This window comes from Peromyscus leucopus, chromosome 4 (assembly GCF_004664715.2).
Source record: "Peromyscus leucopus breed LL Stock chromosome 4, UCI_PerLeu_2.1, whole genome shotgun sequence".
Taxonomy (NCBI): domain Eukaryota; kingdom Metazoa; phylum Chordata; class Mammalia; order Rodentia; family Cricetidae; genus Peromyscus; species Peromyscus leucopus.
The window spans coordinates 11820192-11848165 of record NC_051066.1 but is presented as its reverse complement, the minus strand read 5'-3'; the positions used below and the strand labels follow the sequence as shown (position 1 = coordinate 11848165).

The 27974-nt window shown below is 57.2% G+C and overlaps 1 protein-coding gene across 1 annotated transcript in view; it reads left to right on the top strand.

Annotated features, from left to right (window-relative positions):
* The first annotated feature begins 2069 nt into the window (after positions 1–2069).
* Positions 2070–27974, top strand: part of Rxra (retinoid X receptor alpha) — a 90597-nt gene continuing 64692 nt past the window's right edge. Inside the window, exon 1 of the mRNA XM_028883366.2 lies at positions 2070–2171. Coding sequence (XP_028739199.1) covers positions 2144–2171 — 28 coding nt within the window. The 5' untranslated portion in view covers positions 2070–2143. The remainder of the gene's footprint in view (positions 2172–27974) is intronic.

Here is a 27974-nt window from a genome sequence, read left to right as displayed (position 1 = left end):
ACCGCCTGGTTAGTCATTCCATTGACCCAGCAGGGAGGGTGGGATTTACAGATCAGGGAACAGGAGGGCAAGAGCAGAGTGGCTAGGCTAGGCTGAGGTAGCTGGGAGGCAGAGCCGGGGTCTGCCCCTGCCTTTCCTGTCTTGACCACACCTTGCCTGAGAACTCAGAGGCGAGTCTTCAGTGTGGACTCTGCTGACGTTTGTTGACGGGATGAATGGTCCACAATGTTAGAGAACGGGGACCATGACAGTTTCTCTATCCCCACCCCCAGCCTTCCTCCTCCTCTCTGTTCCGAAACCCAGTGTGGGCAGGCTGTCTGCAGCCCATAGACTCCACTGGCCATGGCAGAAGAGCAGTGCTTTATTGCTGGCCACCAAGTGTGGCCCTGGGGTTCTAAGAACAGGTCTCTGGCCTTGCTGGGGAGTTAGCTCTACCCACTCACAGCCTGCCAGAGGGTTCTCAGAATGGCCCCACCAAGGAAGGAGTCTGGGGGCTTTTCCGCCTGGTCAAGGAGCCACCGCCAGAAGCACCACAAGTTGTGTGCCACACTAAGGGGACCACCCCGATGGGACGGGCCTGGGAAAGGGGCCTGGCTTGTAGCACAACCCAAGACACTTGTGCCCTTAGTTGGCTCTTTCTTCTCCCCTGCCCTGTATGGACAGGTTCCCCAGATTCCACAGGAGCACCAGGGATGGCCTTGCTCTGGGACAGGTCTGTGGGCCTTCTGCGAAGCAGCGTCTTTAGGAGGGTCCCATAACCGTTCCTCTTTACACAGAAGGAAAAGTGCAGTTCTGGAGGGTGGCAGTAGTGCACCCAGGCAGGGCTTTCCTTTTTGTCTTGAGGGGTGGTGCTCTCTTTGGGCAGCACCCACTCTGTGCAGCCTGTGGACTTTGGTAAGCCCCTCTGCCAGGGCCTCCACGCTGGATGTTGGTCTGGCAGGCACCAGCTGGGAGTGGAGGGAGGCGGGACTGCCGGTTGCCTGGCTTGGCTCAGGGACACAGTGCGCTTAGGGAGGCTGGCTTGGCTCTGCTCAGGTAGCTCACACCCAAATCCGAATTCCAGCCGCCCAAGACGGCGGGCGGGTTGCGGAGGAGGCCCAGGCTCTCCCTGGGTAGGAGTGCTTCCTTTCGTTTTTAAACAAACAAATCATGAATTTAAAAGTCAGGGCAGAGAGCTGCCCAAGGTATAAAAATAGCCTGGGGCCACTGGGCGATGTCCGAAGCGGACAGCAGCGCCTCTTGAACCCCGCACCTCAGAGGAGGGCGGGGGCCGTCGGGGTAACAGGGGTACGCGGAGCCCCTTCTATTCCCCCCCCCCCGCCCCCAGTCTGGCGTTTGGTCCTCTTTGGGCCTCCCGCGTGTAAGTGGGAAGGGACTAGGGCGTCCCTTTGCTTAGCTGCTTGCCTCTGGCTCACCGCCCCACCCCGGCCTCAGTTTCCCCATGTGTCTGTCGGGGTGCACGGGGGGCTCGGCTCCCCTATAGGGAGTCCTCTCAGACCAGGGTCCCCGAGCGGCCACGGCTGGCCTCTTTGTGTGTCCGCGCAGACAATGGCCCGGCCGCTGAGCTCTCCTCCCGGCCCCGCTCTCCTCCTCCACCTCGGGCCGCGGGGATTTTGGGCAGCCGGGGAGGGAAGGCTGCTTCAACCCGCCGCCCCGCCCTCCTCCCACGCCGCCGCCCCACGGCTCCCGGGAACCCCTGGCAGACGCAAACTTGCAAGTTTGCAGGACGCTCACAACTCGGGGCCGGGAGGCGAGCGCGGGGCGGCGGCGGTGGTGGCGGCGGCGGCGGCGGGCGGGGCGCGCACCGGCTGCGGGCGGGGCGAGTGGCGGCGGCGGCGCTGCGCCGAGTCCGCGCCGTCGCGGGCCCCCGCCGCTCCCCCCGCTGCAGGCCGGGCCGGAGCGGGTCGCGGGCGCGCGGCGGAGGCGCGGGCGGCGGGCGCGCGCGCGGGGCGCGCGCAGGCACAAGTAGTTTACATTGTTGGGCGACTTTTGCAACAACTCGCCGCGCCGCGGCCTCCGCGCGCCGCCGCCGCCGCTGCCGCCGCCGGCTCCCCGCCGCCCGGGTCCCGGCCGGCCGCGCCGGGGGCCGCCGCGCTGCCGCCCCGCTGCTGCGCCGCCGGCCGGGCATGAGTTAGTCGCAGACATGGACACCAAACATTTCCTGCCGCTCGGTGAGTGCCGGCCGCGGCGGCGCGGGCGAGGGAGGGGGCCGGGGCCGGCGGGGCGGGGGCGCGTGCGCAGCGCGCGTGGGGGGTCCGGCCCGGCCCGCTGGGCCCCGCGCCGTGGCGGTATCGAGAGTTGGCGCGCCGGGCCCGGGGGAGGCGAGTGGGCACAGGGCAACTTTTCCCGGGCCCGGGCGCGCGGCGGGAGAGGGCGAGGGCGCCGGGCCTCTTGACTTGTCGGGGAGCGGGAGTGGGCGGCGGGGCTGGGGCGAGCGGCAGGTTCGCTCGGGACGTGGAGAGGGTCCCTCATAGTGCGCCTAGCGCGTCCGCGGAACCCTGGGGCGCCCAGCCCCAGCCGCCCAGGAACCGGACCACGCCGGAGGAGCAACTTCTGCGCTCGCTGGAGGGCTCCGGGCCTCCCTGGCACTGGGATGGGGGCGACGCGCTGGGCTTCTGGAGGCCACTGCTCCTCCGGGCTCGTTGGGCTGCTGTTTGGAGCAGGCCGCTTGTCTCTGGGTGTCTCTTTGCCCAGGACGGAGTCGTGAGATCTTGCTGTTCCCCGACAGCAGCCCAAACCTAGGTGGGCACGGTCACCCAGGGGCCTCTGGTCAGGAGCATCAAATCCAGAACTGGGGCCCCACGCTTTGGCACCTCTAGTTGATCTCCCTGGTATTTAGGGGGAGGACAGCCCATCGGCAGAAGAGTCCGTTTTCTTGTCCTGCTGCCCTCCGGCCCGCAGCTCGCAGCCGCAGAGAGCCTGCCAACTCCGGGAGTAGAACCAAGCAGGCTCCGAGCCCCCCACCCATTGCTCTCGCTGGGGTTTTGGGAGCCAGAGGGAAGCAATGTAGAGAGACTTTATAAATGAGCTCTGGGAAGGATATTAATTTGGTGGTGAGGACAGCAGCTAGGCTGTCAGGCTGGTGAAGAATTTGTGCTGAATGGAAATCAGGACAGCTGATTATGGGCGAAGCTCCACGATGATCATTGCCTCTTTGCCTGCTCATCCTCTAGGAGGCTTGGGGTGCAGTTTGGCTACCCTGAGGGGCGATCAGAACCCAGTATGGCATACAGGACTTTTGGTGGTTTGGGGAGGTGGCACCCCTTTGACCCCAGGCTTCTTACAGCTCACAGACAGGTCTGCTGCAGAGTGACTTGGGAAGAGTGTTCCAAGTTTGTTAAAGCCTCAGACACTCCGTCCTGATGAGTTAGTGACGGAGACCATGGTGGGCTCAGCTGAGCTGGAGTGTCTGTCTTCCGGGCTGTAAACGCCTGTCCGTGTTGCAGTTGAGAAACTGGCTGGGAGAGGCGGCACTTAAAGACTACAAATGGTGGATTTGGCATTGGAACCCCCTGCCAAAGTCCACCGACAGGAAAGCTGTGTTACTGTGGCTTGTTGCTGTGGGGTCTGATATGGGGTTGATGGGGCTCCTGAGATACCTCTTTCTCCTCCACCCAGGCCTTCATGTGCACAGAGCAGGGTCCTTCAGGACAGGAATGCTTCGCTCGGTCTCTAGCCCCTGACATGGCTAGGGACTGGCAATACGTGGGCTAGGTCTTGGGACGGGAAGCAACACCACAGGAGAGACAGAGCCCGTTCTAGAAGTTGACACATACAGAACTGGGAATGAGGTTGCAGGGTGGCTGGAGTCTCCACGAAGGGGAGTTGTGTCTCAGAGCTGCTGTCCCCCCACAAGGAGACCCCGGGAGTCTTGGGTTCACAGAGTGGTGGCTCCGAGAACCAGCTTGTGGCCTCCCAGGCAGCCCATGCCCCAAGGCTGAGTGGTGAGTCCCGGGCTCTGATTACATTTTATTTTTTACTAAGCTTGTGACCAGCTCTGAAGTCCAGTACAGTTGAAGGTCCATTTAAGCGGCTACTTGCCTAAGCCCTTTTGTCAACACAACCTAATCCCTCCTGGGGGCTAAGTGTCAGAGGATCTGGCTCATCCAGGGTCCCCACTGACTGCTTCAGTCTGACTTGGAGTGGTTAGGAAGGTTTTCACTGCCCGGCCACTTTTGAGGTCTGGGACTGTGAGCTCTTCCCAGCCTACGCTGTGTGGGGTTTGGTAGTCCAGGTAGCCTCCGAGCCTCTGTCCGCTGAGTTGATCCGTATGGGACAGATCTGAGAAGAAAGGGAGGCTGGGGAATTTGCCCCAGGCAGCCCCTGTTTCCTGGCCTTGCTGCCCAGGGCTGGCCTTCCTCCATGCCGGTCGGGGAGTGGGGTAAGGGCTGGCTTCAGCCTGGATGGTGGGACTGGAAGGCTGAGCCTGCAGAGTCCAAAGGTCCCAAGACTGCACTGACCCTCTCAGCTGTTAGTGGCCCATTTGTTTGTGAGGGTAACAGGTTTCCAGAAGCAGGGCTCTAGGCCTCCAACCACTCTGTTGTGGGGTGCTTGGGGACCTAGTGAACTTGCGGCCTGCTTGAGGGGGCTTTTAGTAACATCAGAGCCCTTGTGACCCAAAATAGAGCACATTCCGGGCGTCCCGAAATAACAGGGTCACATGACTCTCAGGAGGCTGGGCTTGGAGTCCAGCTTGGGCCTGAGGAGGCCCCCAGCTGCCTACTGATTTGGGCATTTGTTTTGGGAAACTCTGGAGGGGACCCTGATGTTGACTGAGGAAGTGTATGGGTGAGAAAAAGTGACCCCCTGATGGTGGTCTGACTGTGGCAGTGGCCTTGCCTGCCTGTGTTCGTCTTTGGGCAGGCACTGACTGTTGTGCCAGGCACAAGCGTTTGTCTCAGATGTGGGCTCAGAAAGCTGGGCCCACAGGACAGACCGACTGAGGGTGGGGAGCTCCCCGCACAGCCCCGGTCTGCACTGCTCAGAGTCTGTGGGATGTGCGGGGTGTAGAGTTGAGTCGGCAGCTCGATCACATGGGCCAGCTGCTGTGGGCTGCCTCCCAGGTCCAGGGCTGCCAGGCCCCAGGCGATTCTTCCAGCTGTGCATGCCCTTCAGGGCCGGGGCTAGGTGCACCTCCTCAGAGAGGACCCTCTGATAGCCAGGCTAGTGTCCTGTCCCGTCCATGCCATGACTGTTCTGGACCCCCTTCCCCACCCTCATGCCTTCCTTTAGGAAAGGAAGAGGTCCAGAGGGTTTGTCACTCTGTGGTCATTGTTGGGGTGCTCAGGTCTGTGTTCCTCCACCCAAGGGCTAGCCATGAATACCCAAAGGGGCTCTAGTATCCAATCATGTGTGGACAGAACCAAGCTGCATAGAATGTGGTATGAGAGAGTCTTGGGCCCACCAGTCAGTGAGGTTGCCTTGGACTTCCTATCTTTAGTGGTATGGGGTCTCACTATGTTGGAGCATGTTAGGGCCAGGGTCTTTGTGGTGAGTGAGGCCTGGCTCTGCAGAGAATTGGGCTGGTGGACCTGGCTCAGCTGTCTCAAGACGTAGGCCTCGTAGATGGCCTAGGGCCAGGACAAGCCAAGACCTGCCTTCCTTCCGTGCTCCTTACGCCTAAAGCTTGTGGGTCAGGCAGGGCCTGGAGCTATCAGATTGGCCGGTGAGTTTTCATGGGAACTGGCCATCAGCCGGGCCAGAGAGGAGGGCAGGAGTCCTGGCTCTTGAGTGTAGGTGTCTGGATTGTGGGCTGGGAGTGTGTCTGTTTGGGGGATCACCTTCCAAACCTTTGTCCCAATGTTATTTTTAAACAGAATTTAAAAATTACATTTATTTATGTGTGCATGCGTGTGCGTGCATGCGTGTTTGTGTGTGTGTGTGTGTATGCGCGTGTGTGTGCGTGCGCACGTGCGTGTGTGTGTGTGTGTGTGTGTGATGTATGCGTGTGTGGGTACGTGCGCGTGTGTGGGTACGTGCGCGTGTGTGCGTGTGCACGTGCGTGTGTGTATGTGTGTGCGTGCGTGCGTGCGTGCGTGTGTGTGTGTGTGTGTGTGTGTGTGTGTGTACTTGCAGGCACACATGCACAGCATTTGTATGGAGGTCAGAGGATAGTTTTTGGGAGTCGCTTCTTTCCTTTTACCACCGTGTAGGTCTTAGGGATCAACTCAGTCCTTGGTAAGCAAGTACCTTACCCACTAAGTCGCCTCACCAGTCCCCAGTCCTTTTAAAGTAGGCTGGTTTCAATGCTGGGGAAGGGTTGGAGGAGATGGACCGTCCACCTGCCCATGGCCTGAGCATGTCCTCGCTATCAGGTGTACTTGTTCCTTCCCTGTCCCTCCTCCTTTCCATTCAGACTCTCTTCCATGGCCATGCCCTCCCTCACAGCCACAGAGGGCCCCGAAGGACAGACGCCTCTGGACAATTGATACCAGCCACCTGCATCTGTAAAATGGACGCATTCTTTGTTTTTTTCAAGTCTGTTGGGCACGTGGCCTGTTTTGTGTCCTAGGCTGGTTGGGAGTTCACAGAGCTCTTTTTGTGGGGTGTGTCTCTTTCTTTCCCAAGGTGAGGCCTGTATCCAGGTCCTCTCCCGGCCTCTGCCTTGATCAGGATAGGGCCAGGTCACCAGTGTTGAGCCCAAACCATCCTGAGACTCCCCTGTGCCGTGGGGTATGGGAGCAGAGGTGGAAAGTTGGCACCAAGGGAATACAGATGCAGCCCCTTGGCTGGGGGTCCTCTGCCTAGGTTTCCATTCCCTTGCTAGGTTCCCTTGACAGACCCCAGCTGCTGCACGACTCTCCCCAAGGCTCAGCGAGTCTGCTGGAGCGAAGAACTGCGCGTGAGCACACCCACCCGAGTCTGGTGCGCGAGATGTTCTGAGCAGTCGTGCCCCAGCGCCTCACAGACAGGGAAATTGCACCCTAGAGTTACAAAGCAATTGTCTAGCTCAGCAGCTGAATGAGCGCGAAACGGAGCAGAAAGCAGCTAAATAAAATTGGCCCAGGACGTGTGGGGAGCGGCCTGGGTGTGCACAGACACATACACACCCCCTCACACTTACCTGGTGCTGCCTTCCACCCCACCACGAGGCAGCAAGGCAGCGCTGCAGGCCTCCCAGGGCCTCCTGAACTTCCCACAGATCTGGGGGCCTGGCTGCTTTCTCACAGCCTCGGCACTTTTAAATCTCTCCCGTCCTGTCCAAGGCCTGTCCACCTGGAGAGGGTGCTGATAGGTATCCACTGGGTGCCTGCTGTGGTACTGGTACTTAATTCAGACCTCGTGGGTGGATCAGGGGCAACCTCACTTAGTGATGGGGAGCTCCAGGTCTGTTTGCCTTGGTACTTTAGCGCCATGTCTCTGTGAGGTTCTCGGCTCTGCAAATTGATTTCCCAGACAGGCCCAGCCCTGATCTTCAGCTGGGCCAAAACTTGTTCTTAAACTCGTTCAGGTCCTGTTCTGTCAGCATCTCAAGAAGCTGCCTGCAAGAGTGGGGTCCATGCCCAGTCTGGTTCCCCAGGGGCCCTGCTCCTGTCTCTGCTTCCGCCCCTACGCTGAGTAGCTGTTTTGCCTTTTGACTGAGGTCTCAGGTCTGAGGTCTCACTGTGATGGCTCTGGATCCTTGAGCCTTGGGAGGCTTGCCCTCCTTCCTCAAGACCCATTGGAGAGTGGACTCCTTGACTGCCACTCTGAGAGTGTCTAGAAGTTACCACTGGGCTAGTGAAGGCTGGGGGTGAGAGGCAGCAAGAGATACCTTCTGCCTGAAGACCCAGTGGCTTGGCTACTCTGCCTCACCTTGCCAGGCCCAAATTGTCTGCCAGCAGGATCCATAGGGGCCTGTGGCAGGGGACCAGAAGAGGGCAGCTCCACTGTGTCCTTACTGCAGGGCAAGGACTTGGTTATATCTGCAGACTCTGTTTAGAGCACACACACACACACACACACACACACACACACACACACACGCACGCACGCACGCACGCACACACATGAATGCACATATGTATGCACACATGTGCACTGTGACCTGGCCTTTAGGAATCCAGCAGCATTGTGCCAAGTCCTTCCTGAGGAAGCCTCAAGCCTCTTGGTGGCCTCTGTCCCCCTGTAAGTAGGGAGTACTGCTGGGCGCAGCCTCCTTATCCTTCAGCCCATGGAGAGGCTGGCAGAGATGGGATGATGCATGATAAGAACAGCCAGACCAAAGGCCTAAAGGCAGGCCTGGGCGCGAGAGTCATGGTGAGAGGTGGTGCTATGTGAGATTAGGCTGGAGCAGGCATGGGGACACATAGAGCCAGCTCAGGCCGCCTGCGTGTGCAGGGGTGCGTTGGAGGTGGTGGGCTGGGGCTAAGGTGAAGCTAAGTATCTCCTCTCTGGCTATGGAGCCCTTGACTCGGCCCCTCCTCACAGTGTCTCTGCTGGGGAGGGGCCTCCCAGGGACTTCCTGGAGGCTTAGGCTGGCCCCTGGCCTGGCCTGTGGGGTCCTCACCTTTCCTGGCCAGTGGCCCTGCTTATGATGATTGAGGAGAGGACCCCCTTCTTGCCCATTCCTTGTCGTTTACCCACTTCCTGCATTTATGCCTTTGGCCTGTTCTTGGGGAAGTCCCTTAACCCATTAACCAATATATCCCAAGGCCTGGGGCTTGTGATGTCAGGGAGTGTCCTCAGGGTCTTCCAGAAAGGTGAGTGAACAGTATGATGGTCATAAATTTATGCCTTGGCCTGGGAGGACAGGCAGGCCTGGTGTACTGGTTGATGCTAGGGACCAGGTAGGCTTTGGGCAAGACTGCTCTGTGGGATCAGAGTAGGGACCCTGAGGGCCATGGTGAAGAAAAGGCTTCAGGGCCCTACACTGGGACACCGGGATCTCTCTGGGGGAGAGATCGGCACTGAAGTCCTAGGTGTGCCTACTCTTTCTTGCCCAAGTTCCAGGCCCAACAATGTCTGTCTTCTGTGGAGACCAGAGCCTGCCCTAGCCTCCCTGCATCTCTGCTGGCCCATTGGCCAGACCCAAGTCTCCCCAGCCAGCATCCTGGAGCCCAGGGCTGGTGCTGATGCCTGTCAGCGGAGGCTACAGCATCCTGAGCAGGAGGGGAGGGGAGTATGCTAGGCTGGGTCTAGGCTGTGTGTGTGTGTGTGTGTGTGTGTGTGTAAATCCTGCAGTGCTCGTGGATAAGCCCTGCGGAGTTCAAAGCCACGGGGTGTGCGCGGGCTGTAATGAGGTTACTGATTCAACTGGCTTCCTGGTGCTGCGGCCCAGAGCGCAAGGAGGCTGGGAAGCCCCGTGAGGGATCTAAGTATCCCATAATTGACCAATTTAGCTTAAGTGTCCGTGCTGGCCCCGGGCAGAGGTCAGGCGGTGACAGTCCAGGTGGCTGGAGTAGCTGCTTGCAGGCTCAGGAGGTGCTTCGTTTGTCCAGGACCTCTGAAGTGGAGCCCCAGTGACTGACCTGGGCTTCAGGAGCTTGGTGGCCTCCCCTCCCCGATGTCTACAGGCTTGCTGGCTTCCCACGTGGCTACCCTCTGTGTTTTTGCCTTGGACCATGCGAAGGGTGGCATCGGGCTCCCTGGGTTTCAGATGTGACTTCAAACTAGTTGCTTCTTGCCTGCTGTCATTCTGCGTCCCTTGGGGGAGTGGGGGTGCTATGGGATGGGATCCCAGGTCTGGCTGGTAGAGTGCATGCTTAGCCTGAGTGACTCCTGAGTGGCCAGCTTTGATCCTGTGTCTCGTTCTGAGACTTCCCGAGGGTCGGGCCAAGCGTGTATTGCCCAACTTGGGCTGATGGAATTGGCCTCTGGCTTTGCCGGGGTTGGAAGATGCCCAGTGCTCTAGAAAGGACTGGCAGGGCCACGTAACCTCATTCTTTGGAAAGCCAAGGGCCTGATGTCTAGATGCTTTACCGGACAGGTGCTCCCCGGACAGCACTAGGCACCATGCAGCGTGGGTCAGCGACAGCACAAGCTGTTCCATCAGCTCAGGGTGCCCGTGGGTGGGGCTCTGCACGAAGGCGCCCCTGCAGGGACCCCGGTAGAGTCTGCTGTCTTCAGACTCCTGCGTGCCCTTTGTCATCTAGCTCTGCAGAATGGGCTTTTAGAGATGTTGCAACTGCTCCTAGTTTTTTGTTTTGTTTTGTTTTGGTGTGTGTGTGTGTGTGGGGGGGGTCCTCCTGAGTGTCTGATTCTGCCCTGCCCAGGTTCTCTCTCCCCAGCAGTCTCTCTGTTCCTCAGCAGCTCTTTTTCTCCCTCTGGGCCTTGGCCTCCCTCAGGCCCCTGACAGCTGGAGGCCTCTGCGTTTCCCTTCTGACATCTTGGCTTTGCCATTCTGAGTTGGTGGCCATTCAGCCATGTGGCACATCTGGGGACTAGGTCCTCAGGAATGACTATGTTCCCTTCCCTAGCTTAGGGGGACAGGAGTCAGATTGGGGTGTCCCTGGGACCCAGGAAGCCATGGGCTCTTAGCCAGCCATGGGTGGTGGAATTGGACGTGGCTCTGGATTTCAACTAGGAGTGTTAGAGAAGACACTTTGAGGGTAAGGAACATGCATTGTAGATATTGTGGTTCTTAAGAAAGGGGTGGGGAAGGGCAGGGGCATGGGGCCTACAGATGAATGGGTCGGCCCCTTGTCAGCCACCGTCGATGAGTTTAAGGTGCCTGGGAAATCAAGGATGCTTCATGGAAGAGTGACAGTTAGGCTTTGAATCGTAATTACAAGTTTGCTAGATAGACTCTGGAGTTAAAGCAGACCTTCTCCGGAGAGCTATGGCTCCAGCCGAGGCTCTGGGGATGGGATGCCCAGGTGGTTATGAGCATAGGTCTTCCCCTGAAGGGTTTTGAAAGGATCCAGCTGCCTAGCCAGGCTTCTCTGGCCTATCTCTTGCTAGCTGGGTCACAGGTGTGTGCTGTGGAAACCATGTGAGTGTGTGTATATGTATGTGTATGTGGGGGAGTGTGGCTGGCTCATGTGGGAATGATTAACTCTGTGTGGGGTTGAGGCTGAGCCCAGGCCTGGTGGGGATGTGGTGGCCACGAAGTCCCTCTCAGCTGCTCCCCTGATGACCCGATGTTCAGTCTCTCCTCTGATTCTCAAGACTTCCTGGGTGTGGAATATGACCCTGCTGGCCCACTGTGGGTCGTTGCCCACTGGAGGAGCCTAGCTTTAGGGTTGGTGGCCCTCTTCAGGCCCATCCTGGATGGAACAGTAGGGGTTCCCCCCACACCCGGTCAATCTTCACATTTCCACACCCAATCTTCACATTTCCGGTCCATCCCCATTCATGTTCCCAGGGGGCATTTTGGTGTCATCTGCCCTGGAGACTACAAGAAGTACTGGCCCTGTCCCTCTTTGCTGGCTGGAGGACAGTTCTGATTGGGACCAGAGTCCAGGGGAGGTGGCAGGGCCACTCCCACTCACCCTGCCCTGGACTTTCTGCCTAGGATCAAGGTTGAGGAGGGTTGGGGAGGTGGGGACCTTAGTCATTGGATACCAGGGCCAAGAGGGGCAGAGCTTCCTTCTCTCCTGGACTCGCTGGTCATGATGACAGGGCACGTGCCACCACTTGGTGTTGGGACCCTGGGGACCTGGCCTAGAAAGGCTGGGTGATGTGGTCTCTGGGCCCTGCAGCTTCTTGGGGGGCTGCTGTTCTTCATTCCCAGCTGCGTGTACTTTCTGACTCAAGACTCTCCTCCTTAGTTGGTTTCCTTGGGGGTAGGCAGGAAGGATGGACACCCAGCTTTCATGGAGGTGGGAAGTATATGCTTGTGCTGCCCTCCAGGATTCTTGGCAGTTTATGGCAGAATTGGGCTCAGCCTTCCCCACCAGGGCCCAGTACCTGAGTCTTCCTGCGCAGGCTGGCTCTGCATGCCCTGTCCTTCAGGGCAGGTGGCTCCTGAGCTGTTTGCTGCCACAAACACTGCAGGGTGTCTATGGAATGAGCTAATGCCCTCTGCAGAGCCCCTACCCCAGAGTTAGCATGGTGTCTTCCCTGGCTTCCGGGCAGATTTCTTTGATGTTGTCAATCCTGAGTCTGACAGCAGTGTGCTTTGCCCTGCTGGGTGTCCCTCGACTGTGGCCTCCAGCAGTTATGTTCCTGACCACAGCACGAGTGGGTGCAGTTTCAGAACTTCAACCCAAAGAGAAGTTAGATGGGCTGCTTTCTCGTAGCTCAGCCTGCTGAGTGCCAATCTTGCAAGGGACTAGGGAGCCCACAGAGGATCTCCCTGGGGTGCACAGGCAAGGCCTCCCTCTAGCTGCCAGGCTGTGGGGAGACACGAAGGTGCAGGCACATGGCATCCTGGGAAAGTCTGGGCTTCCAGCAGGATATAGAGATGCAGAGTGGGAGATCATGTGCTCAGGAGGAGCTCTGGAGAGGCCAGGGACAAGCTGCATGGTCACAGACCTGTGTAGGGGCATTGGCCAGGGAGAGCATGTGGTCACATCTAAGTGAGTGAGGGCAGAAGGCCAGAGATAGGTCAGAGGTCACTGGGGTCTGAATGATCAGCATCTCTTGAGCCTGTGGAGGTGCTCCAATACAAGGGGCAACTGCCAAGGCAGGTACTAGTAGATGGGGGTGGTTACCAGACAAGAAGTAGGGGAGGCCAGGGAAGGACCGAGGGGGGATGAGGATGCTGCTATGAGCCAGATTTTGAGTGGACTCTATTCCATCTGTATCCTAGACTTATGCTCCCTTCTGGGTGTCATGGACTCTGTCTTGATGGTTCTGTATAGCTCAAGGCAGTGCTTGGACCAAGGCTAAGCCACCTCTAGCAAGGTGGGTCCCATTTCTGGCATGAGTAAGAGGGGAGGTGGTCCTGGCTTTGTCTTGGGGTGTTGATGGGTGCCTAGACCGATCAACAGGAATTGTGGTTCTGGCTACTCCATCTGCACAGCACTACCTGTGGTGTTTGGACTGCTGGAGAAGTTTGACTGACTGGATGAGGCATGGGCATGATGATAAGGCCTACAGAAGCTTTGTGACTCAGGATGTCCTTTTTTTTTTTTTTTTAAAGATTTATTATTTATTATGTATACAGAAGAGGGCACCAGATCTCATTACAGATGGTTTTGAGCCACCATGTGGGTCCTGGGAATTGAACTCAGGACCTCTGGAAGAGCAGTTGGTACTCTTAACCTCTGAGCCATCTCTCCAGCCCCCAGGATGTCCTTTTTAACTGCATGTTCTTCCTGCCCCTGATGGCCCAGGTGAGGAGGGCTGGCCTGCTCCATGCCTCTTGAGTCTCCATGAGGCCAGTCTGGTCTGGGAGGCAGAGCTGTGGGCATTGGCAGCTTCCCTGGCTGGCCTGGTGAGAACCTTGTTATCCACAAGGCCTTTCTGGGAAGATGTTTGGGGTATAGCTACATCCAGGCAGCTGACCCGGTTGGCTCATTCTGGCTCCCCATGACTGGTGTGTTGTGGTTTATAAGGGAGGATTGTGTAGTGTTTCAGGACCTTCTTGTGTCTGAGATAATCTCTGTCCACCTGGCTGCAGGACATGAAGACCACTTCCGACTCATGGGTCAGACTCCGGCCCAGCTGACACCTTTGGTTTCTCTGACCCAGGCTGACACCTTCCAGGTCATAGGGTCATGGGCCAGGTCACTGTGCCACCCTTGGCTAACCCACTGGTGGGTGCTGTGTACCCGTTGGGCATCTGGCTCTTGATGCTGTGGCTGGCCAGCTGGTATTGGCATGCTGATGTCACGGCCTCCCTGCCTGCAGTGCCTTGGGAACTTATCTACTTGTTATTGTGTCTCCCATGCAAGGCGACTGGACACACAGTCACTCATGGGGCAGAGGAGGGGATGGCCGCTGGGCCCACGTGGCCCTGAACATGCCTGATAAGCTGTGACGTCATTATCAGAGGGGGCTGCGTAGTCCTTACTTCTGGCCATGATTCCAGCCTTGCCTGGCGGAGACCCCGGGAGACAACGCACCTGCCAGGATTTGTGGGTGAAATGGTGTGGGAGCTGGTCTTTGGGGGACCTTATCCCCTCCCAGGGCTCAGGTTCCACCAGGACTCTTGAAATGGCCTCTCTCCTCGAGACCCCTCCGCCCCTCCTGGCTGCCGGCCTGCTGGCCACCCACCCCCTCCCTCAGGTTTCCCTGGCTGCCTTCCTGAGAACAACACTGTGATTGTTGTCACCACTGCGGTCCGCCTCCTGCTGCGGCCTCCTCACTTGGTGGAAACCTGGGGACTGAGGGACCTAGGTCGTCGGCCAGTGGGCATCAGAGCAGGGCTGGCAGTAAGCACATGGGGCTGGCCCTTGATACCTGGGGGACTGGAGGACTGAAGGCCCTTTTGTCCTCAGTCCCCACTTGTCTCACTCGTGGGGACGTGCCTAGCCAGCCTCCTGGCCAGCTTGTAGGGTCTACAGTCTGCAGCCCCCTTGGCAGAAAGCTTGGACCTGCTTGGATCTAGGCCATGCTGACCACCTCAGACTTTCCCCTGGGCTGGTAGAGCCCAGACGAGTGTGAGCACAGGCGCTCCTGCTTGTTTGTGTGACTGGGTGCTGGCAAAGTGTGAGCGAGGAAGTCTTCATGTATGTGCCTGTGTAGGTGGATGGACTTGTGCTATTGTGTGCATCTGAGTCCTGGTGTGAAGGTCATGTGTGCACCATGTCTGCGTGTGTGTGAGGTGCTGCATGTCATCCACATATGAGTATGTATGGCCACGTGTGTGTTTGCCTGTGTTCATGTGTAGGTTCTGTGTATTAGCTACACTGAGTGTATGTGGCTATGCATGTGTGACTGTGTGCGTGTTTGTGTCTGTTAATAGAGTTCTGTGTATCATCCATATGTGAGTATGCATGATGTGTCCATGTGTAAAGTTCTGTCTCTTAGCCGCATGTAACTGTGATGGCTATGTATGTGTGTCTGTATGTACACTTGTGTTCATGTATGAGGTTCTGTGTATTATCCACATGTAAGTGTGCACAGCCGTCTGTCCATCCGTGTGTGTGTGTCTGCATGTGTGTATGCCTAAGGTTCTAGGTATTGTCCACATGTAAGTGTGCATGGCTGTGTGTGAGCTTGTATCTTTGTGTCCGTGCATGAAGTCCTGTGTATTATCTACCTGTGAATGTGCATGGCATGTGTGCATGTGCCTGCACACTGTGCCTGTACATGAGCTTCTGTGTGTTATCCACCTGTGAGTGTGCATACTCGTTCATGTGGGACAGTCTGTGTATTGTCCATGTAAAGAGTGTGCATGGATGTATGTAAGCTTTTGTCTGTGTGCATACCTGTGTTATACATGAGGTTTGGTCTGTTGGCCATGTGTGAGCCTGCGTGTGTGTATGCACACTTGTGTCCATGTATGAAGTTCATGTATTGCCTGTATATATGGCCCTATATGAGCGTGTCTATGTGCATTCCCACATCCATGTGTGAGATTCTGCGTAGTGCCCACATGTGAGTGTGCATGACCATGCGTGAGTGTGTATCTATATGTAACTGTGTTCACGCATGAGGTTCATGAATTGTCCATGTGTATATCTGTATGCACACCTGTATCCATGTATGGGGACTTGTCGTGTTTTATATTCCACTGTCCCCAGGCCCAGACCATAACAGGTATCACTAGTCATCCACAGCACCTAAACTTCCTTTCTGAGGCACCCTAGGCACTTCCTACCAGCCTCTGAGTATTGATCCAGGAGGTGCCTGGTGCTGTCGGGGAGAGGGCAGTGTGCCAGCCAAGGTCCAGTGACTGTCTCTGCTTTCTAGCTTTGTCTCCAAGGGAGGTCTATGCCCCAGGGGACGTAGTTAGTAGGGCCTCAAGCCAGGGCCAGTTGTGCACACTTTAGTGTAAAGGAGCCTGGCGTGAATGCTGGCAAGGCTCAGCAGGGAAGGGTAGGAAGGAAGGCTTCCTCTCATTGTGTGATGAGGAAATCAGGTCTGAGAGCTGCAGGCAGCCTGTGCGGGTGGGGGAGCCAAGGGCTAGGCGGCCTGTGGAGGACTGCTCTCCGGTGCCTTGCTTTCAGCTGTCCACTTTAGGCAAAGTGGGCACCTTTACAGATGGGGAGCAGAGCAGGCAGGGCTGACTTGGATGGCAGCTCCTGCCATAGTGGGGTTCCAGCAGGGTGGGGTACAGTGTGGCGTGTCTCCCCTCTCCCTTCCCGTGCCTGAAGCCAGAGGGGGTACGGAGAAGTCCTGGAGCTGGTTAGCTGCTGAGCTAGAATTTGAATCCAGGACCTCAGGACTCCCCTTTTCAACACTTCCTGCTGGGTCTCAGGCGCCTGGTTAGCCTGGTGTCAGCAGGGGTGGGAACGCCTTGCATCTGGGAGGTACTGGAGCCAGCCTGCCTTGCTAGCCAAGGAGATACCCTGTTTCCTTCACAAACAACTGGGGCCGGTCAGAGCAATTTTATTTTTATTTCCTATTTTTACTTCCTCGTGGGCTCTTTTCAGCAACTCTGGGTTAGATGGGCCCCACCCTCCAGTCTCCACCCGGCTTCCTGGCCCAAGCCTCAAACTCTGGACAGGAGGAGCTCGCATGCATGTCTGTGCAGCCTGGGAACAGCACCCCCTGCTTCTGGCTCGTCCACACCTGGCGCTGGGGAGGGGGTGACTCCTTCCCTCCTCATAATCTGGGAGCAGCCCTGGGCAGTGGGTGGTGGCAGGTGTATGCCTTAGTGTCTGACTCAGTTTCCCTGCTCACCTCTTTGGCTCTTGCTAGAGGTGTATGCTCTTGGCAGGGTGGGGCATGGACTTTGGGTGCAAATATATTGGCAGTGTGCCCTGCTGAGACCCGGCTGAGCAGGGTGTAGCGAGGGCGGTATCGAGCTGCCCTGTGGCTTGTGTGGATTTTGCTGCCCTGGCCCTGGCCCTGGCCCAGCCCACAGTGTGTATTCTGTGTTAGGGGTCTGCAAGGCTCATCCTGGGGTGGGGGTTCTCACCTGTTGGCTGTCATTTCAGCAGATCCAGGACTTATATTGGTGACTGGTGGACATGGGATCCTGAACTTAGTTAGCCCAGGCTAGGGACAGCCAGGCCACTGTGACCCCCAGGCCTTGGCAGGGGTATGTTTTCATGGATGCCTGGGTTCACTGAGTTCCCTCAGTGTCAGCCTGCTAAGCCTTCCCACCTCTTAAGATTTCTGGGAGAGAGTTGCCCCATTCACTGGAGGACCAGGCTCAGAGAGGTGTCACCAAGCTCTGAAGCTGCTTAGCTTATGGCCAGGGTGGTGGCCTCCGCAGAAAGGTGGCTGGAGTTGACTATGTCTGTGCACTAGGCCACCCCTCAGGTTTGGGGGATTTGACTGGTAGGAGCAGGACTCCTCTGCTCTCCTTCTAGTCCTCCTCCTGCCCTGCCCGACTTGCTGCTGGCGCAGGTGGTTGAGCCACATGGGAGCTATGGCTGTGGTGGTGCTCCCAGGACCTGCATGTGTGGGTGCTGGGGCTTTCAGGTAATCCTTTGATGAGAGGCCAGGAAACAGAACCTCACAGTGTGTGTGTGTGTGTGTGGGGGGGGGTGGCTTTCTTAGAGAGGCCCATCAGCTTACAGATTTCCATGTGGCTGCCCATGGAAAGTGCCCAGGGCTCAGGCATTTGGCCTGTGGAGTTGAGGGCGCCCGTAGGGCTGGGCAGCGTTTCCCCCTAGGCAGTGTGTATGTGTGTGTGTGTCCTAGGTGGTATGTGAGCCCTGGGCATCATGGGAGCCATCAGCAGCATGGGAACCCTGGGCAGAATATGTGTCTTGGACAGTTTGTACACCCAGCTAGCATGTCTCCCTCTCTGAGTCTCTGCTTTCTCATCTCCGTTTGTGGGCCCCTGGCTCTCACTTCTAGAGTGGTCATAAGAGTTATTGGGGTAGGACTTATTGTTTGGTTCTGGCCCTGAAGGAGAAATGGCCGAGGGTCTCTCAGAATGGCAGAGTCCTAGTCCCGGGGCTGGGAGGAGAGTTGCTCAAGGGCCAGCAGACTGGGATGAGAACATTCACTGTGGGGCTGGAGAGGGTGGTCAGATATGCAGACCTGCCTCTGCGGAAGAAATATTTCTCTGGAAGGGGCATCTGGGATGGCTGCTTTTAGAACCCTCCTGGCATGCGGGGGTTCCCAGGGCTACGAAGGGAGACTGTTACTGGTTGTAGCCCCCACAGGGACTTGGGAATAAATCCATTGTCCCAGCCCTACTGGTCTTTCTAGTGACTGGAGGAGATACTTGTCCAGCAGGGTCCTCATGCTTCCGGACCCATCTGCACCAGCACTGTACTGAGCACAGCCTTGAGCTGGAGAGTTCCACACTGGGTTTCTTCCTCCTGACTGTGGGAAAGAGGGCTTCCTCCCTCAGGTAGCAGCCAGGAGTGTGTTCAGCAGATGCAATGCATCTGGTGCCTCAGGCTCTCTGGCCTTTGTGTCCCCCAAATGTGTGACATACAGACATAGGACCGCCCCTGTGCCCGGCCTGGCTGCTGAGCCCAAGGTGCCTGATGCCTATGCCCTGTGCATTCCCATCTCTGGGCCTCTGTTCATGCCCTCCCTCTGGTTGGTGGCTTCTCCGTCCCTTGTACCTCATGCTCTCATCCCTGGGGGCTTTAGATTCAGTGTCTTTGGGAGCTGCGCTGGCCTGAGCCCCGTCTCTACCCTCATGAGTTCATCACACGTGGATTAGTGGAGACCCAACCTGTTTGAAGTCTGCAACATAAATATGGACGAGTCTACTCCTCTCCTCGTCTCCAGGCCTCAGTTTTCCTATCCCTTTCTGTGTGAGAGTGTCTATCCTGGGTTTATAGGGGGAGGGGAGCTAGCTTTTACAGCCTGTGTGGACTGGTATCAGCTAGGCTTCATGCTCTCTCTTGGGGTTCAGCTTCCTGCCTCAACGCCTGCCACCCTCCGGAAGGGGCTGTGATTGGGGTCCGCCCCGTGTGCCTGACTCAGCAGCCACAGGGTGGGGGAAACCGGAGGTTTCTTGTCTAACTCCAATCCAGGCTCCCTCCCACAGCTCAGATTCCTCTTATGAAGGTGGGTGTGGACTCCTCAGTTCCTAGAAGAACGGGGTAGGGCTAAATCCCAGGTTTTAGACTCCTCCTGGGCCCCTGTGGATGTGTGCCAGACTCTGCCGCTCTCCTTGGTGCCCTCCGGCCTCTGTCTCTGACAGGTGTCCACTTATATACCACCTCCACCAGGCAGCCCTGCTGGGTTAGGTGCCCCCCGCCCCCACGACTCCTGTGCTTTCAGGGGCTCAGTGTTGGGCCAAGACCTGGTATGAACCCTGACTGCCAGAGGCAGTGGATGTGGAGTTGGAGGCAGAGGAAATGCCACTCCCACTGTGGTCTTCGCTTCCTGGGAGTCTGGGCCTCGTGGCTACATCTCAGCCGGGCAGAGGTGCCTAGAGAGAGCTGAGGTTGGGATCTTGGGACCCTGCCTGCGTAGCTGCCTGCATGGCTTGTTCTCGAACTGCTTCCTGGTGAGCTCTAGACCAGTGGTGGTTGAGAAGACAGAGTGGGTGTGCCCCCTGGCTGTAACCTTAGTGGGGCCTTAGTGTCCTCAGCTGGCAGATGCTGGTGCAGTCTGACATCTCCAGGAGACAGGTCTCCAGTGAGGTTACGGCGGCTTGGGAGGACAGTTGTAGTGATGCTGAGCATTGCTGGGATGATGCAGTAACCCAGCTGTGTAGGGTCATGTTCCCCTTGGTGGCTGGCAGTGATGTGTCTGACTGGCTGCCTACACTTTGTGCCCAGCTCCGGGCCTGCATGGAGCTGGACAAGGCCATAGGTTTGGTGGGTTGGTTCCACTGACCTGGCAGCTGCCTAGCCTCTCTCCCTGGCATTCGCTCAGTAGTGGGCAGTGTTCACTGTCAGGAACTTGTGGAACCTGCCTGAGGAGGGTTCTCATGAGACCTCAGGAGCCTGGGGGAGGCTGAATCTGGACAGCAAAGGGTAGTGGTGGGGGCAGCTGGGCCTGGCTAAGACCCTTCTATCTGACCCTTCCTGTTTGCTTGATTAGCCGAGTGGACAGAGGGGCAGCTGGAGGTGGTATGAGACCTGACTGTGTGACCTAGGCTTTGCTCACGGCCTCGAGGGAGGCCACACACTATTGTGGATCTGCCAGGTGGGTGCTGGGGACCTTTAGCCTGTACCCACGACAGTGTGCGCCAGTAGTGTGGGCAATGGGCAGAGGAAGGGTTAAGAAGCCCAGGCAAGTAATAATGTCTCTAATTTCCCCGTGTGATTTAATAAAAATGTAAATCTCTGGGTGGACGGCCGCACCGCCACAGTGTTGACCGAGATGAATGGCGTGCGCTCAGTGGTCAGCCTGCCTTTGTCTGCACTCCCAGCAGGCTGGTGCTTCCTGCTGTCCAGGAGGCTGGACACTGAGGGACAGACACATTCCTCCCTCCACCTCCCTGGCCGAATGGGCAGGAGGAACACCTGGGCGTCTGTTGAGGAGGGCTGCAGAGGAGCTCTGGGTGGCCTGGCTGGACAGACCCCCCTTTGTGTCACCTGTCTGTCACCTCTGGGAGGAGCAGTGACGAGTCCAGCATGGCTTGGAGCCTGCACTGAGCTTAGTCAAGTCCTGGTAGGTGGAGGGGTCACTGGCCACTGGGGCCAGGAAAGGTCTTCCTCGGGGTGACATTTGAGCAGAGGGCATAGGACGAGAAGGAGTAGGCATGTGGGGATGGAGAGGAAATGCCTTCCAGGTTGAGCAGCAGTGTGTGCAAAGGCCCTGAGGTGGGGCTCACTGGTCCTGGGGGAAAGGACAGAGAATGAGGGGCTGGTGGGCGGCAGAGCCAGGTCGGGTGTCGCAGGGTGCCAAATGGGTTCTGTTTGTAGAATCTGGTCGGTCCTGGGGAGAAAGGGCCCGACGGCAGGAAGGCGTCCAGAGGGTGTGGGGGGGGTGGCAGCTGTGTTTTGGGGCTGGTGGACTGCAGTGATGTGTAAGGTCTTGCACTTGGGGTGTAGACTGTAGACAGTTGGGGCCTGCTGATGGTGCCTTTATGGGGACATGGCTGGGAGGATGTCAAGGGTGCGGGCTGGAGCGTGGCTGCTCTGAGTGGGAGAGCGATGCATTTTTGACAGTTTTTAGGGAGACTTGGAGGTTTCCTGGGAGGTAGAACTTGGGTGTCTGTGGTCATGTGGGACATTTTAGGGACCTGACTGGGAGATAAAAGTGGGCACTGGTGTTGTAGTATGGTGAGTCTTGGATGTGTGGCTGTGAATGCTAGGTGCCTGTTATCCGTGAGCAATTCCCTAGAATGGGGACTGACACTGGCCACTTGTGTCAGCTGCAGGTTTGAGGACTGTCATACTTAGAAGGTCAGTCTGGTGGCTGACACACAGGTGAGGTTTTAACTGTGTTCAGCTGTACCCAAGTGGCCTCCTCACTGTCTACTGAGGTGGCTCTCTAGCTCCTGCCTGCTGTGTCTATCTACATCTGCTCATCCTTCTGTCAGAGGCATCGGTTGCCACTGGGTGCTCCTGTGCCTGGTGCAGAGGTCAGAGGTTAAGATGCTGGATGCACATGGGCGGCGGTGGTGCGCGCCTTTAATCCCAGCACTGGGGAGGCAGAGGCAGACGGATCTCTGTGAGTTCAAGGCCAGGCTGTTCTACAGAGCGAATTCCAGGAGAGCCAGAGCTACGCAGAGAAACCCTGTCTCGGTGTGTGTGTGTGGAGTGTGCATGGGGAGAAAAGAAAAAACCAAGATGCTGGATGCTGAGACTAGAGCTGCTAGGCCAGGGTCATAGTCTCAAGGATAACTGAGTTTCAGTGCAGAGCTCCAACACCCAGCCTGCCCAGCCCTGGAACCCTGCCCAGCCTGGAGTCAGGCTTCCATAGGACCCCAGCTGTACATTGTGTGAGTGGAGGTTATAATTCTGTGTGAAGCTCTGGAAGGAGCAGATGCCGCTCAGTTGTGTCCCCTAGCAGAGAAGGCAGGTTTTTGCTGAGGAGGAGATCTGGCTGACCATGAAGACGCCAGTTCCCCAGCTGACCTAGAGCTACTGCCTCCCCCCTCCCCAGCTGGCCTTGTCTCTGACGTGCCACTTGTGTGTTGCTAACGGTCCAGCCTTGGGTAGCTCTGGACGGGGATACTTTGATCTGGGTGGGAGGCTTGGCTGGTGTTGGTAGAAGGGAAGCTGACATCCAAAGGGACCTGGAGGGAGTAGATGGGGAGATACTGGGTGGTGGGAAGCCTGGCTAGAGGTTGAGAAGGAAGGCCCAGCTGCTGACCCTGGCCAGCCAGCACCTTTGACAAGGCTTGTAGCCCCTTTCTATGGGATACGGTGACCTGTACCCTTGGTTGAAGACCTCAGTGGCTGTAGTGGTGACAGAGAAGGTTGATGGCTCCAGTTCCTTGCTAGTGCTGGTACTGTGTGTGTGGATGTGGGCCCATCATCTTGGGGTTGGGTGGTAGGGCTGCCTTGGCATGGTGACTTCTCTTGGGTGGCTCCCCTGTGCAGTGACACCCAGCTTTGATCTGGGCCCTCTGGGCACCTGCCACTTGTCTCATGAGATTCGGGGTCTTGAGTCTTTTTTTTTGGAGCTGAGGATCGAACCCAAGGCCTTGGGCTTGCTAGGCAAGCGCTCTACCACTGAGCTAAATCCCTGAGGGTCTTGAGTTTTATATGCATGCTCTGTTCCCTCAGAATTGAAGCTCTGTGTCTCAGTCCCCTAGTGCTGAGCCTGCAGTGTGACGTCCCTCTGGGAGGCTGCACAGAGGAGGGACAGCCTGGCTGGGGAGGTGGGTCGAGCAGATGCAGGCCATTCTGGAGTGGAAGTAGTGTGGACAGTGAGCGCTACCGATTGTGCCTTTAATACCCGCCTCCCTCAGCCTGCTGGCTCCTGACCCCAGCTGGGTCCTGTTCTCCCTTCCCTGGACCCCAGACTCACTGCTTCTGTCCAGAGTGTGATCAGCTCCAGGGTTGGGGAAAGCTGGTCTACCAGATGGCTGGGCAAGCACATTGGGCCAGCAGCATTCGGCTGGATCATTTAGAGAGTGTTTGATTAACTGGCCTGTCTGGAGCTGGCTGGGCAGCTGGGCAACATCAGCCCCCACTCTACACTGGGTGCGGAAACCACAGAGGAGGGAAGATCCGGCCTCAGGGAGCCCTTGGGCTGCTGCGGCAGAGCGATGCACCTCGTACAGCATTGGCTTCACTCTGGTCCCCTACTCCTCAGCTGTGTCTTTTAGGGGACCCCTTGACCTCCTTGAGCCTCAGTTTCTCCTGTAAGGGGAGAATGGAGGTGGTAGCCTAGAGTCTGACACATCATACAACAGCAACCCTGACGGTGTTTTGATGACTCGGTCCTGTGGGACTGCCAGAGTTCTTCCTGTGGTTTCTGGCAGGGTTTTCCCCTGAGTGGACCTAGTGGTCCAGCCAGGGCCACATGGAGGGTGGGGTGTAGCCTGTGTGCTCCACCTGAGCTCGCTGGTGAACCTGAGTGGGGGTGAAGGCACCTGCTGAGTGGGGCTCCCTGGCCAAGTAGCCACTATTTCTGGGAGCAGTCTGGCTGTGGCCTGGAGTTGTCTCATGAGGCGTTTTTATTCTTGGTTGAGAGACAGAAATGGGAGCAGCTGGGAGTTAGGCTGTGCTTTCCTAGCCATGCCCTGCATGAGGAGACGCAGTGGAGACGCTGAGGGCTTGAACTGGGGGCTGTCCCTGTCCTGGTGAGTGCCTCGGCCCTCTCTGTACTTTGGCTCTGGTGGCTCTCTGAGCCAGTGTCCAGCCAAGCTGGCAGGGGGCTTGGGCTGGACTTGGCTTGGCTGGCACTTCCAGGGGCTGCATGTTGTTCACATGTATCTGACCAGGCCCTTGAACCCAGCAAGTTAGACAGCGCTTTCTCCCCTGCCTCAGGGTCATATGGGGCACCCGCCTTGCTGGGCTTTGTGCAGGCTTGTGTAGCCTTGAGGGGTAAGTGACCAGCTGTGGAGAGGTGTTGGCACTAGGGGGCCAGGCCCTGAGCCCTCAGCACTTTGCTGGGGAAATTAGCATGCTAGGGCCCTGATTGTGGCCGGTAGGACTTAACATATGTAGCCCCGACAGGCACCAAGATGGGCCAAGAGACCTGGTGAGTATCACTGGGGCCTTGGGCAGACACACAGTCCCTCTGGCTAAAGTACCTCGGAGAATACAAAAACCTCCGATTGCTTTTAACCTACCTGCACAAAGTGGGTGTTGTTGGGGAACACAGAAAGACCTGAGCTAGCAGTGGGACAGTAACATGGGGGCGGGGACAAGTATGTAGGGGTAGCTGAGCAGGCCAAGGTTTAGCTCCTACCCATGTGGGCTCCCTGTCTTCCAGATTGCCCTGACCCATCACCCTGCCTCGGTATCTTACTGACATGGGGAGCCTGGAGAGGGCAGTGATCCCATGCCTTGGAGAAATGCAATCCTTCCGTGGCCCCTGAATATTTCATCAGCAGATTAAAAATTGAAGCTGTGCCGTCCCTCTCTCCTCTGGGAGGACGGGGGAGGGGCCTGTACTCCGTCTCAGGCGGGTTTGCGTATTTTTCTTGGTAATGGAGCCGTGTCAATTAGAAAATGACATTGCTGTTTAAAATGTCGTTCTGGGGCCCTCTTTAATTAAGGGCGAGATGGAATAACCAATCTGTTGCCGTGAATGAAATTTTAAACATCAGAATGAGAGGTGATGACGTGGAGCGGGCTTTGTCACGGAGTGGGTGCAGAGCCCTGGGTGATGGATGGAGGCCGTGGCCTGGTGCGGGCTGCACTAGTGTGCGTGTGCTCACGAGTGCGCGCGCGCGCGTGTGCGACCACGTTAGTTTGCAGCCTGTGGGGTGCACAGTCCTGATGCTGCAGCCCCATGGGAAGGAACAGTGCAGCCAAGGCTAGAGGGTCCCAGAGGATGCGCGGGGCTGGGGCACAGCAAGGGGAAGGTGTTCTGAGTCTGAGGTGGTAGACAGGACAGTATGGCTCCTGGGGCGGCCTGGGGCTGTAAGAAGTGCTGTTGAGACAGGTACTGGTAAGTCCCGTGGGGAGGGCAAGCTGGCTGTGGCTCTTAGGAGCTTAGGAGTTTGCACTGGTGCATGGGAAACCTTGGGGGAAGATCACAGAGGGACAAGAGAGGTGTGGGTCTCTAGGTGGCTTTTCAGGATCTGACGGTTGAGAATGGGAAAGGGTTGCCCTGGGGCCCCAGGGTGCCTGTAAAGCACTGTGAAGGCGGACGGTCGTATGTTCTAACTCTTGTGAGCAGGGGCTCTTCTCCAGGCCCCCAGATGGTGGCACAGGACCTGGCTGGACGGCCTTGTCTTCCTTGCCTAGCCCCTGTCCAGCAGCCCGCAGAGTGGCCACCTGCCAAGGCAGCAGGCTGTGTGAGGGGAAGTGTCTGGGCTTCCAGGCCTCCTGCCGCTCCGTGCTCGGAGCTGCTGCGTGCTGGCCACCGCTTGTTTTGCTTTGGCGGGGCCAGGCGCACCCTGGCTGCATCCTGCAGCTCCCAGGACTTGGGCTTGACTCTGGAGTCGGCTTCCCTGGTGATACAGTAGGTGATTGCCAGGACTGACTGAGAGGGAGAGTGTGTGGGCTAGGCCCCACAGCACACAACGTGGCCTTGGCCTTTTTGTACCCATGTTCCTGTGTGGTCAGCTGGGAACGCGCAAGCCTGGCTCCCTTCAGGAGCGTGAAGGACTCTCAGCCTCTCTCTGGGTGGAGGTGGGCTGGATTAGCCTGCAGTGCGTTGCAGACCCTGGCTCTTTCTTCCACCTTCCTTGGCAAGGGGAGGTCAACCCTCAATCATGCTTTCCCGTTGGGGACACTCAGCCCTTCTGATGCTCCTCAGGATCGCAGGCTCTCGATGCCCGTTCAGGTTCTGTGTTGGACTAGCTTCTGGAGTACAGGTGGAGGATGAGCAGCTTAGATCTTCTCTGTGTCTGGAGAGTTGGGGCACAGGGTACTCATGTGACTGGGAGGGATAGGCCTGTGGCTGGGGTTTCTGGCCTGAAGAAAAAGACAGTATTTAAGTTTGTGAGAACAGACACAGCATTGAACAGCGTGGCTGGGGAGGAGGATGTGTGTTTATCTTCTTAAATAGATGTGAAGGGCTGCTGAGTCCTGCTCAGAAATCTTCCCAAAGTAGAATTTGAATTTCTGATGGCTCTTGGTGGTGGTAGCCCCGTGGGCAAGTGAGGAGGAGAGAGGAGACCCAGGTGGCTCGGGCTGTATGTGTGTGCGTGCGTGCTGCACTGCCGTATACCATAAGCTCTTGCCTTGTGTGGCCCCATTGCAAATGCTCCTCACTCCAAACCCTTAGTTGCTTCGAAGAGGTGCTTGGTAGCCATGTGTCCATGTGCTCCACAGGACCACAGAGATCATTCTGAATGTGGTAGTCTGTGTGTAAACCCCTTTTTCTAAGTACGGAAGAGGGCACTAAGACTTGTTTGTACTTTTCTACTCTTCCCCAGGACAGGAGGACCGGAATGTTTCAGCATAGGGTTGCCAGGTATCTGGGGGTGTGTGTGTGAGGGGACCACCCATTGGTCCCTTTGCAATGTGATTCATTCCAGGCTACACCTATGTGAGAAGCCAAGAGATTCAAGATAGCTCAGAACACGTACATGAGCCTCCCTGGGAGCAAACATGGAAAGTGTCTGGGAGATGCTATAGATTGGGACCTGGGGCGTGTGAGAGGTGCTGCCATGGAGAGCTGTGGGCCAGGGTGCAGGAGGCCTGTTCACTGGGCTCAGCGTTGATTGTGGAAGGCTGCATTGGTGCTCTTGGCAATGCTGCGCAGGCAGGGGCACAGGCTGCAGTCTCATTTCAGCAGCTCTCCCGGTGTCTTCCGTTTCCGGGATGGCAGCTTTCCTTCTTCACCATGTCTGCAGCCTCGTTGATGCCTCTTCACAGGCATCACGCTCTTGAGCAGTTAAGCAGTGTTGAGTAGATGATGACCATGCCCCAAGGGCTGCGGCATGGCTTGTCTGGCTAAGTCGTTCTTCCTGCCTTTCTGTCTTCGGCATTATATAAGGTGGCTTTGGGCTTCTGGCACCCAGACCACTGTCTAGCCTATATGGGCAGTAGTCTCGGGGCAAAGCCTGGCACCAAGCCTCTCCCCCTTTGTGGCGTTCCTGCTGTGCCGTCACTGGCAACCCTGGGCTGAGCTCAGCCGTGAGCACACCTTGTTCTGTCGCTGCTCATGGGGCCCAAGTCTGGGTCAAATCTTCCTCACACTGGTCAGACCACAGTGGTTGCCATTCCACAGGCCTAGATGCATAGTTTGTTTTTTTTTTTCTGGAGTGAGAACCCATTGGCTTCCAGCTCAAGGTGAACATGGGGGACAGAGGAGCTGAGAGGCTGCCAGAAACCTTTATTGGAGCCAGGGGTCTTGCCTTGGAATTCTGGAATTCAAAGGGCTCTGCTTGGTTCCCAGGGCTGAGATTACAGACAGACCTTGGGATGCAGAGCAGAGGTGGGCCATTCTGTCCCTGCAGACAGGAGCCCAACGTCCCTCTGCATCTCGTGGGCATCATCTTGTTGCAGAGAGCAGGGCGTGCTGGAAAGACAGGAGGAGACAGGGCCTGTGTTGTGAGAGATTTGTTTCTGTCTCCATCTTTTCCCCACAGGCCCCTGGCCACCTGGGGAGGTGCAGCCCCAAGTACATAGAATCTGTGTTATGGGTCCTCTGTCCACCAGTACTGCTCCGTGGGCCAGGGCCAGGTTCAAGCAGCCTCTGTGTATTTGAACTCACCCACTGACTGGTTTCCCACAGTGGGCCTGCTAGTGGAACTGTTCTGGAGGGAGGCCTGAGTTCCAGCTGGTCACTCATCACAGCAGGTCAGGGAGTTTGGGGGCCCATCGTAGCCCCAGGTTCTTGATCTGCTGTGCCCTCTAGGGAGCTGGAAGAGGAAGGAGTTAAAGCCACATGGTGCTCACTGGGACCTTGCCCAGCTGGGCCTTGCTGGCGTTATTTTTGTTCATTTTTTTCTCCTTTGGACTCCACTTTGCAGAACTGAGGTGGAAAGGGAAAGGCTTGCCTAGGTCCAAAATAAGGGGCAGCCGGGGGCGGGGGGCAAATCGATGACATGG